We start from the raw sequence: 12,283 nt of genomic DNA, 5'->3' as shown, positions 1-12,283 counted from the left end.
TGGGGAGTGTTTTAAGAACAGAAATAGCAGGTGACCAGCACCGGAAATTCTGAATCATTAAGTCCAGGGGCCTGGATTTTAAAATGTTCCCCAGGAGATTCTGATAACAGTAGGTTTGCAAACAACTGCACTGTGGAGGTATTCCACATTTATCAGTCAGGAAAGATGCTCTTAAATAGCACTTCTATTTACTGTGGCTCCCATGGCTCTCTGGGATCAGTAGGATTCTCCAAAATCTTTCAGATGATAAAACCTGGGCATAAATAATAAACATGGACAAATTGCAGGAGAATAAGAAGAGAAGGTAGTGATAGGAAGCAGAAGATTTTTTCCTGATAAAACCTAGAAGTATCAAAGTGGACAAATATCAGACTGAAATCTAGAAATCAGAAAGAAATCAGAGAAAAGTTATCCATATCCAATGCAATTATTACAATTCAAGAGAAATTATACTCCTCTCAACATATATCCTTACTTGGACATAATTTTTCAATTAAGGACAGAATTAATATAGTAAGAAAAACCCTAACTAATGCCAAAAATCAAATCCTTTTTAAGTCTTACATTAAAAAGTGCCATTGGCACCTGGGTGGCTCAGTCGGTTAAGAGGCTACCTTCAGCTCAGGTCAGCCCTGCATTGGGCTCCCTCCTGCTTCTCCCTCTCCCTCTGCCTGCCACATCCCTGCTTGTGCTCTCTCTCTCTCTGTCAAATAAATAAAATCTTAAAAAAAAAAAAGTGCCACCAACAGAAGACCCGACTGTAACATAAGAAGCGGGGACCCCCGCATGTCTGACGTTCTTCACAATTAACTGTGGAACTTCATAAGAACATCCATTACCAAGCCCAGAGAGGTGGGGACCAAGAATCTATATTTTTAAAATGCTGTCTTGAACTTGAAATTGTAGCTTATGATTCTTACATACAGTCGTGATTGTCTCAGTGGCTGTGTCATTGCATGGGTGTTGCAGTGCCAAACTATTACCAGCTGGCCCCAGCATGGGCACACTCCCCCAACCAGGAGAGAGGTAGGCTATTCAAAAACATAGATGGATCCGCAGAAAGTTGTTTTCTTCACCTTCTGCCTTCAGCAACCATGATTACTGATCAAAACTCTTTAATTACACTTTTGTTTTGTTTTATTTAAGAGAAATTCCTGCCCCATGTGGAATACCGCCTGATCCAGTATGAAGTCCTACTGTGTATGGAGGCAGAGTTATTAGCTCCCATTTATGTCGAGTGTGAGATCTAGAAGAGGTCACAGACGTGGGCCAGTCAGATCTTTTTCCTCTTACAGATGAAATCTGGAGATAGGAAAGAAATTTGCTCAAGGCACAGTTGGGAACAACCCCAGAACTCCTGCCTCAATCTGGTGGTATGTGCTCAACACCAGGCCACTGCTGCCCACACATAAGAACATAGAGGCTCAAGAGCACAGACTGCTATGCTCTCTTAGGGCTGTAAATGGTGTATGTATGTGTGTGTGTGTGTGTGTGTGTGTGTGAGATGTGTAAATGTGTATGTGTATATGTCAATGGGTATGTGTGTGTATGTGTACATGTGTGTGTGTGCATGTGTGTATGTGTGTGTGCATGTGTGTGTATGTGTATATGTGTGTGTATGTGTGTTTGTGTGTGTGCACACGTGCGGACAGGGAGCCAGCGTGTGTAATGGGAGGGAGGGAAAAGGTGCCTACAACAAAACTCTTCTGACTACTCAACAAAAGTATTCCTGACTTTCTTTGAATCACTGCTAAACCATATTGGAATAGGATATTTATTTCCAAAATTCTGTAAGACAGTTTTGCTAATCTTGGGTTCATACATTAAAATAGAACACATTTGTGTATGTAATAATCACTTAAAATATCTGGAAACTTTGTAGAAAAGTTATTTAAGTGAAGAGAGAGCTTAGTACCCATTTCTTTATAATATTTGTTAAATAATAAGACTTATTATAAGATCAAACATGGTTATAATTTCTAAAAAATGTAATAGGGAATATACTAGTTGGGGTCTCCGCTAATCTGGCCTCACAACCCTTTTCCTCATTACCCCTTCCATTTCATCCTTGGCTTCCACACAGCTAAGCATTGATTACTGAGCTGCAAACGTCCTATGTGGCTTTCCACCTCAGTAGACCAACAGTGAGGCAACAGAGTTCTGGAAGAATCTCTGTAGAGTCTAACCATGTGTTCTTTTCCTTTTTCTTTTAACCTAAATTGTTTATTAGGTAAGGATTTTGCAAACATTACTTATATTAGCAGTAATGATGGAACCAGGGAGTGTTGTGTCTTCTCCATGCCCCACAGTGAGAACCACCAATAGTATGGTGGACCTTGTGACCCTTTCCAGGGCCATGGCTCTTGCCACCTGCAGGTGTTAACCCTCAGGTCTCCCTGTGCTTGTGGACTGGTGTGGTGATCCACTGGGTGTCAGAATTTCTTCTGATAGCTTTATGGAATGGATCAATGAGGTTAACCTCAACGAATTTGCACCTAGAATCTTGATCAATGCAGTAAGAATTTAGGACTCTCAGAGCCCTACAGTGGCGTCCAGCTGGCTCCTCTGCGACAGATTGAAGGCTTGAGGAAAATTCTAGCTGGTAAACACCATGATGGGCAGGCTTGCCATAGGTCACACCCTTAGGAACTGGGCATTTGCGGCTACCACATCACACACGAGTCCGATATATGACATGACATCAGATTGCTTTTTCCTCCATAGCTCCTGGATGTATTGATAAGCACCCATCTTTGCTTACCTTTGAGCTGATGGGTGCAGTCAGATGGAAAGGAATGCATTATTTTTCAAAATATTAATCATATCTATTCCTAGGGTGTGATACATTGTAGTTAGGTGGTAAGTGTCACTCCTTTACTTAAAGTCCTAACTGATTCTCTATTACCTTCAGAATAAAATTTATAGTCAAGCTTGTCATTTAAAACCTAGTTGCTTTTCTAATTATTGCCCCCAAATGCTTAGGCCCCTAGCCATATGGAACTGCTTAGAGATTCTCAGACAATTCACACTCTTTCCTGCCTTTTTGCCTTTGCAAACATTATACCCAGATGATGAAATAAAATTTCCTCTGTCCACTCTTCTGACTAAATCCTACTTTGAAAATTCTCCATGGACTCTTCCAGGATCTCCCCAGGTTGGGTTAGATTTCCTCTCCTTCTGCTACTCCCCAAACACACAAAAATTCATACAGATAGACACAAAAAGACGCCCCCCCACACACACACCTGTGCCTCATAGCATCCTGTTTAAACTCCTATCATACATCCCACTGTATTATATTTATTTTAAAACATTTTCCAGCTCCTCTGATAAGGAGAACAAGGATCCATTCTGACCACAAGGGCCCACACATGGGTGCTTACTACATTTTTGTTGAATGAGTATATAAGATACAAAAGATGATTTTACTTTACAACTCTCTATGTGTAAGAAAGGGAGTTACCCAAGCAATATGCCATCTTAGGACACCGCTATGTGGAATTTAGAAGGGTAATTGAGGTACTCCAAAAGATCACGTAATACCTAGACCATGGCTTCATTTTTCTTTTTTTAGTTGAAGCTTTCTAAGGGAATGTCAACTGCATCCTCTGACTACACTCTAACAATGGGGGAAAATAGCAGGCACCCACTTTCTCAGTAAACCTCATCTGTTCGAGTGTCTAAAAGCAAACAGCCTTTGCCGTGGGCCACAGTGATGAACAGAGGAGCTCTACTCTGAGTGAATAAACTCATGAATCCATAGTTTCTGATTTCCCCCCAATGAGCAAATAGATACCAAAAATGTTGACTGACAACTGGAAGAGATGTTAGGTGTGATCTTTTGTTCCAAGTGTTAACCCATGCGTTATTTTAACTGCAGACAAAAGGCTACATCTAAGAACCCTCTGACACAATTAAAATGACTAAACTATGAAGCTTTTCCATATAGAGCAAGTGCCAAATAAACAGACAAAGAGGCACAGAGCAGATAAAAGTGATTTCTCAGAGGCCATGCCTTCCTGTCTTTTTGACTTACTAGCATATAAGTAATTGTCATCTTATAGGAAAAAAGAGAAGCTAAGTTTGTCCTAGAGAAGCAGTCTAACCTAGTGGCAAGGAATGAGGCTTTGGAGCCAGAATCCCCAGATTAGATTCCTGGCCTCATTAGCTGTGTGTTCTTGAGCATGTTACTTCATCCCTCTGGGCTTCAGTGTCATTACACTATTTACACATGCTCTCATGTCACAGTACTAAGTGATTTAATGCATAAAAAAACACAGAAAACTGTTTCAATGAAACACAGTTGTTATTATTATGATCCTAATAATACAAATGTTATTAACAACCCATTTCACTCTTGTGTTTTTGCTTTTATATCTTCTATTACAATGAGATGCCTTGAGATATATTTGGCTATCCCTGTGCCATAGAAGGATTTCTGAACTGAACCAGTCATACCTGTTCTAATGATGTTTATTTTCACCCCACATTAAATGAGGAAAGCATTATGGAACTAAAAATCACCCTTTTGTGTAAATCACATTGATTCCAACTTTTGTTGTCCCTGAAGGGGAAAGACAGCATGTTTCTGCAAAATCTACTGGAATTCTTCTCCCCACTGTTGTGGACCATATCCCAATTGCTTTCTAATTTGTTTCCCACGTTATAGTCTTGCAATCAGAAAATAATGATAATATACTGCAAGAAAACTAAGTCAATACATACTAATTTGCAAAGTGCCAAAGACAAACATTGTACCCTATTGAAAACAACAGGGGCAGAGCATATAGTTATTCATCGGTGTAATAAATTCAACCTTTTGACTATGTTCAGCATCCAAGATACGTTTAAAGTCTTTAAAAAGAAAATAAGTTAAACATTTTCATAGGAATATGATAGCTATGCTGGAAGAATAAGTTCCCAAGTTTCCTTTCCAAGCAGTTTGTCAATGTCTTTGGGGGATTCTAGATAGAGAAAATGTATCACTAATAGGCCAGATCAGAGGTAGGAAGCTTATTCTTAACATGGGCAAAGGAGACTTTAGGTGAGATCATTAAGCAAGATTAGTTGGCAAGCTTGGGGAAATATGGTCATGGAGCTGAAGACCCCTTCACAACCTCTGCTTTGGTAATCCCCATATACCATAACGAGCCTTCCACCTGTCGAAAACTTCTTCTTTAGGGGCACTTGGGTAGCTCAGTTGGTTATGCGACTGCCTTCGGCTCAGTTCATGATCCTGGATTCCCAGGATCGAGTCCTGCATCGGGCTCCCTGCTCAGCGGGGAGTCTGCTTTTCCCCCCTCTCGTGGTCTCTCTCTCTCTCATTCTCTCTCTCAAATAAATAAAATCTTAAAAAAAAAAACCTTCCTCTTTAGTTCTTAATTTATATTGGTGTCATGGATGTCTTTGAAAATCGGATAGAAATTCTAAACACTTCTCCCAAAAAATGTACATACACAGGCACACACTTCTGCATATTAATCTGTGGCTTTCGTGGATGTTCTCATGTACAAAACTTCCTTCTTAATGGAGTGATTTTATATTATCTTCAGTAAACTTATCAATTAACATTTGAAAGTAGGTTTGGAGACTTAATTTCCTTTTTAAAAATGTATTATTTAAAATCCTGACTTGTAACTCTCCCAGAAGATATTGGATCATTCCCTTGTTTTGTTTTACTATGATCAGCAAGTTTCAAAAACCTCTGTACATGTTCCAAAATGCCTAACTTCTGGGAAATTTTATTTTTGTCTGCTAGGAAAGGGTGGCAGGCATTGATATATGCCTTCTTAGAAAGATTTTATTAAAATTTTATGAGAAAATAAGCAAAGTGACTGTAATGTTATTCCCATATTGGCTTATATGGAATAAATATTGATAACCCACAGAATCTTGATCATAATTTGGACTCTAACCCCAAGATATACTGTTTTGGAAGAAATATATGTACAACTGTACATAGCTCCTGTAGCCACAAAGGAAAAATTTCAAAAATATGGAGAAAAAAAAGTTTTTTAAAGCTCACCCTCTGTGGACACATAAACACCACCGTCGATGAGTCAGTCAATGAATTTCTATGCCTATATCTTATAAAGTTGTGACAGAGAAACTTGCTAGATATTTGATGTAAGAATTTGTTTTGAAGAAGTTTGGCAATCAACGTAAAGCTACTCTAAAGGCACATTTTACTCTTAGAGTAAAATCCTTAGAAATGTTTATAATAGTTTATAAAAGTTTATAATAATAACTATTTACCACCTTACTTTTTCCTTTGAGACCAATCATCACAGACCAAGAGCAGCTAAGTTTATAATAATTTATTAAGGTTGCATATCATTTGTCATGTATTATAAATTATAAAAACCATAGCATCTTCATAAACTATTTAGTATATCATACTCACTTCCTAATGCTTACTGTAATAACTGTAAGAAATCTAATTAGATTATATTTTAGCATTAGTTAGATTAAAAAAACATAAAATTTTTTCACAGTACTTTGGATTTATGAAGGACCCCATTATTTTAGCTTTTGTGCAACCAGTTTGAAATGTATAAAAACCTTTTACAAACTAGAAGGGTTTTACTGAGCTGCTGAAGGTATTGCATAATCTTTAACTAACACCCTCGTGGTGCACTTTTTCAGGCACTGTAAAAAATGCAAATAAATAACCAATTACTGATCTGTAAGAATCTATACCAAGAGACGTCACTGAAGCTTGATAACATTTTGAAACATTCAAATAAAAAATTCAGTAAACATCGGAGTAGAGTATTCTCTCTCCCTGTTTCCCCCTCTCCCTCCTCCCTTTCCCTACCCAGTTCGGCTAAGGAAACAAAGTTCAGGCTGAATTTTAAGTCCTAGGGCCTGAGAAAGACTCTGGCCACAATTCTTCCCCAGCTCTCTGTTATCTTCCGTCTCAGTCCTCAATACATCCATTCAGACTCTTCTCTGACGCTGCAGCAGTCCTTTCCCCTCAGGGAGAGTTTGCAAATCCTTGCTGAAAGCGCTTTGTTCACCTCTGTAACAGCACAGGCGTGAAATTGGTTGGAGTCTTTGTAACCAGTTTGTTCTGTTCCTTTCCAGCCTCCTCCGTTCTGATGGAAGAGAAGCTTACCAGGCAGCCGCAAACTGCTGCATGTGTTGGGTCTCACAAACTCGCTTGGTCTTTAAATGTCTATTCTTGGATAATGTCCTTATCCATCCTCTTGTCCTCAGTGAACTTTGATGGAATATTTCCGCAGTTTCAGAAATTGGAAAAGCTTGTCTTTCGTCCTCTTCTTCAGGGCCATCAGGGCTCGTGTTTTCTCCTCCAAATCTTGATCGATGGCAGAAATGATCTTAGCTCGCTCCTCTGCTTTCTTGTCCCCAGAGTTTTTGAAAAGTCTCTGTAGAGATTCTTGGTCTATGTTTTCAAAGATGTTGGCCACGGCTTTCTTTCGCGAGGCTGTGTCGAAGTGATAGCCGTGGATGGACGGGCTGACGCGCAGAGAGGTGGACATGATGATGGCTTGGTGGCTTGGCTTTGCTTTCATCGATGTGGGGATCTTTGGGAATTCTGCTCCCGGGCTCTCCAGAGAGTCTGTAGCAAAATCATTCCGGGGCTGCTATTTAAAGTGTGAACAAAAGCTCCAGGCTCAAATTACAGTGGTGACATCAGAGTGATCTCAAGGAAGAATAATCACAGACAGGTTTAACAGTTGAGTTGCCAATATCCTGTTCTTGTGCAAAATGTTAAGAGCTGAGCTCAGTGATGGAGCTGGGATGTGGGGATTTCTTTTCACCATATCTGTGGCAATAGGATTATACAGGCTTGGGCCCATCTTTTAAAAATAGCTGAAACCAGGAAGGGGCAAAGGTAAGACACAAACAGAGTGGCTTAGACTCTCAAAATCTTTCCAAACAACCCCCGAAACAAGGGCTTCTGCTAACTACAGGGAAGTTTTAATTCCCGGAGAAGTCATTAAAGTGTATTCCAAACGTTTGGCAGCCCACACCCGTGTCCTTTGGACATCCCCATCCAGGGCCACTGCACAGCTGCTGAAAGAAAGCCAAAGAATCAAGGACGTCAGTCTGCACTTTACCAACAAAACTCTGACAGGACACAGCCTGAAGATGTGAACTCCCAGAGACTGTGTCCAAGAGCCAATCTGTAATCACTGAATAAAACTGTAATTTATTATTTATTTATTCAAAGACTTTTTTTTTAATTTTTATTTTTTAAAGATTTTATTCTTAAGTCATCTCTACACCCAATGTGGGGCTTGAACTCAACAACCCCGAGATCAAGAGTCGCGCGTTCCACCGACTGAACCAGCCAGGTGCCACCCAAATTGTAATTTAATAAAAACAATAAGAGCAATAGACAACATCTCCTTAGGCTTGTGTATATACCAACAATACCAATTAAAAAAGAAAGGGGGGGGAGGGAAAGTCAATCAGGTGCTTTATGGACATAATACTCAAAAGAGTGAATTGATGTTTTCTTTTAATTTTTAATATTTATTTTGACACCACCCAGACATAGTCAGAGCGGTAGCTTCTTTGGAAGAGTTTAACTTTGTTCTTCTCACCTTCCACAGCATTCAGCCAGCTAGTGCCCCGTTGGTGTGGAGCACTTACATTCAACCAAATGATAGATGTGCACTTCAGAGGGCCCCGGAGACTTCTCTTAGAGAAGCAGGGCTGGTCTTCAAAATTTCCTCTAATCAGTCACATCAGGTCTAGAACGTGCAAAAGGGGAGCGTGGGGAAGGCACCTCGCTAGAAAATTGAGTTAGGGACTCTTCTTATGTATTCATTCATTCATTCACTCACTCATTCATTAATTCAATCAATATTTATTAAAGGTCTACTATTAGCTAGAACATTTTTAGGCATTGGAAATACAAGAGTAAATGAAACTAAACCAACCAAACAAACAAACAAAAATCCCTACATTACCTTAAATGGAGTTTACATTCTACCGGGAAATAGATAATAGAAAAACGTACATTTATAATCGGGATGATGTTGGAAAGTAATACCTATTATGGATAAGGATGAAGCCAAGTTGTACAGGAAAGGAAGGGGAGGGTTGAAATTTGCCTGGGATATTCAGGGGCAGCTTCCGTAAGTGTGACACTGTACAAAGACTTGGAGGAGGTGAAGGAGTTAGCTGCAGAGGTATCTGGAGGAAAGGTGTTGTAGGCAAAGGGGAGAGCAAGTTCAGAGGCTGGAAGATAAGAATGTGTGCGGAGTATAAGGAGAACAGCCAGGTGATCAGTGTGGCTGGGGCAGAGTGGCCCGAGAAGAGGGGAAGGAGGTGAGGTCAGTAGGAGACGGCAGTGGGAATAGGACAGGGACAGACTGAATACAACTCTGAGGCTTGTTCATGGATTGAGCTTTTACTCTGTAGGACATGGGTGGCCTTGGGGAATTTGGAGCAGAAAAATGACAGGATTTTACTTACAATTCAAACTATTTCTTAGTAGAGAATACATTTTAAGGGGACAAGCAGTTGCGTGAAGAGAAAAAAGACTAGTTATATGGCTGTCAAAATAATCCAGGTAACAGATGATGAAGGTCCCCACTAGGCAGATCATCAATGCAGGTGGTGAGAGCTGATCAGATTGTGGGCATATTGTAAAGGCCAAGGCAAAAGGATCGCTGAAGTCTGCGATGTGAGGAATGGAAGACCGAGAGAAGCCCAGCATGATCTCTTCCTGAAGGATGCTTCTTTGGAAGGCATTTCTAGGTGAGCTGATGTTCAACTCCCCAGCGGTGGCCACGGCTGCTGGCTCCAGCTTCTCCATGGAAGGACCCTGTGATCTGCTGCCAATGACTATGGGCTTCCTGGCACACATTTGTGGCTATTAAAAATATACTCGTTTTCCTCACTGTTAAAAACAGTTATTATTAAGTTAGCAAGGATTTTTACTGAATTTTTATTAGGTGCCAAACACAGAGCCCCAACATTACACAATCCACCTCCATGTTGTCATTATCATTACTCAAGGCCTCACCAACCGTTTCATCCTATGCTCTTTCTTGAGGTGATTCTTATAGGCTCATGCTTTCTATCCCCTACTCACTAATTAATCCCAAATTTTAATTCCTCATTTATTTAACTAACCGATCAATACAAATATATAAAAATATATTTGCATATTTACATATGTAAATACGGTACAGATACATATAATATATGTAAATATGGTACAAATGTTCGATTATAAAAGTCAGAAACCCAGCTATAATCTTTGATTTCTCCCTCTCTTTTTTCTCCTACCTAGATCTTTCTCTGTCTCCCTCACCCTCTCTCTCTCTATATATATACATATATATGTTTATATATAAAATTATATATATACATATATGTGTATATATACACATATATACATATATGTATGTGTGTGTGTATATATATATATAAATTTTATCTACAAAATATTTCTCAAATCTATCTACTTTCTCTCCATTTGAACGGTTACTTTTTAGACAAGCTTCCATGTGGTGGATGCCCCAATGCACAACCTTTAACTCCCTTTAGGATTTCCCCAGAGAGTCAGCTGTCAACCAGCTTCAGGGACTGCCACCACTGAAGAAGGTCACTCTCCTCTTGGTGCAACTGCATCTAGTGACTGATCAGCATGAGGGTGTAAAGGCCCACTGTCCTTGCCCCACCTCTGAGGGGTCATGCACACTTCAGAGAATCCTTTCGGGTCAGCTGAGACCTCCCCCTGGCCAAACCTGTTTTTTTTTTTTTCCCCATGTGAAGGCATTGATCTCAAGAACACTCCATAATAAGTCACCTGCCTGCTGATCTCCCTCTTGGGGCATGCTTCCTTGGAAGCCCAGTCTATGACACCCTGTCTTCTCTCACCTGGACTAAAGCCAGACCTCTTTCCTGGCATTCCTGCTTCCCCTCTTGCCCTTCATTCTCTACAAAGCACCCAGAGCAACAGTTTCTAATAAGCAATCTGGTCAGACCACTCTTGCTGTTACTGAAGCCCCCAAATCTTAACATAGCCTTTTTGAGCACGACCTGCTCTGGTTCCTGATGACTTCTGCAGCATCATGATTTGTCACTCTCCCCTATGCTTTTATGCCTTCTAGTTCCTTGAATGCACCATACTCATTCCTGCCATGGAGCTTTGCACACATTTTTCTTCTTTCCAGAATGTTCTTTTCTACATTTTACTTCAGCTAGCTAATTCTTATTCGTTCATAAAATCTCAACTAAAAGCTACTTGCTCAGAGCAGTCTTCTCTGTTCTCTGGTCCTTTTAGACTCAGATCAGTTCTCTTTGCCAACACAACCTTCACTATTCCTTAGTAGCACTTACTACAGTTTGTAAGCATACGTTTATTTTTCCAAGTATTCATTTAAAGTCTAGCTCCACCAAGAGCAACGATCAGATTAATCTTCATCATTACTGTGTCTAAATTAGCTCCTGGATCACTTAATTGTTTCTTCATAGTAATATTAAATAACATGTGTGTAATCCTGTTTAATTCCATAACCGTGCTTCATAATAGGAACTATTGCAATCCTCATGTTAGAAATAAGAGAACTGAAGCATTGACAACTTAGTACCAGTTGTAGGTGAATAACGGCCCCCTAAAATGTTCATGTTCTAATCCCTGGACCTAAGAATATAGGCAAAAAGAAACCTTATATTGCAAAAAGGACTTATATGGTGAAAAGAATTTTGCAGGTGTAAATAAGTTAAAGATCTTGAGATGTAGAGATTATTTTGGTTGAGATCTTGAGATGTAGAGATCATCCACGTTGGCTCATGTAATCATAAGAGTCTTTATAAGAAACAGAAAGATGCTATGCTGCTAGTTTAGAAGAAGTTGGAGGAAGGGGCCATGAGCCAAGGAAGGTAGACAGCCCCTAGAAGCTGGAAGAGGCGAAGAAACAGATTGTTCTCTGCATCCTTCAGAAGGAATATATCATTGCATGCCCATTTTAGCTTCTGGCCTCTTGAACTTTAAGATAAAAAATTTGCGTTGTTTAAAGCTCTTAAATCTTGGCAATTTGTTACAGTGGCAATAGGAAACTAATTTATTTTGCAAATCCTTCAGCTATGATGAGACAACTTGAACCCAGGGCTATTTGACACACATTTTTCCTCTTTCCAGAGGAAAGCCCATGATTTTAAACTCTCGACTGTATTACTCTCAAATCAACCGCAAGCTCTGGCATCAAAAACCCTGAATATTTCTACGTGACATTGAGCAGTTCTTCTTGAGTGTTGCCTAAAAGCATTCAGATGCATTTGAGAGATTAAGGTGTTT

The 12,283-nt window shown here is 39.8% G+C and overlaps 1 protein-coding gene and 1 pseudogene across 1 annotated transcript; both read right to left on the bottom strand.

Annotated features, from left to right (window-relative positions):
* Positions 1-2,257: 2,257 nt before the first annotated feature.
* On the bottom strand, positions 2,258-2,751 carry LOC114224821 (large ribosomal subunit protein eL15-like; annotated as a pseudogene).
* A 4,463-nt stretch (positions 2,752-7,214) lies between these two features.
* Positions 7,215-7,586, bottom strand: TCIM (transcriptional and immune response regulator). The gene has a single exon (XM_088021407.1). It carries the CDS (start codon positions 7,533-7,535, stop codon positions 7,215-7,217), a length of 321 nt encoding a protein of 106 aa, XP_087877533.1. The 5' UTR covers positions 7,536-7,586.
* Positions 7,587-12,283: the final 4,697 nt, after the last annotated feature.

This window comes from Eumetopias jubatus, unplaced genomic scaffold (assembly GCF_037043125.1).
Source record: "Eumetopias jubatus isolate StellerSeaLion01/CBP00866 unplaced genomic scaffold, mEumJub1_p1.0 scaffold_2, whole genome shotgun sequence".
Lineage (NCBI taxonomy): Eukaryota > Metazoa > Chordata > Mammalia > Carnivora > Otariidae > Eumetopias > Eumetopias jubatus.
This window is presented reverse-complemented; position numbering and strand designations above follow the sequence as displayed.

Bases quoted from the DNA above. Each gene is read 5' to 3' on its own strand.
- TCIM (XM_088021407.1), bottom strand. From the start codon at position 7,535: ATGAAAGCAAAGCCAAGCCACCAAGCCATCATCATGTCCACCTCTCTG.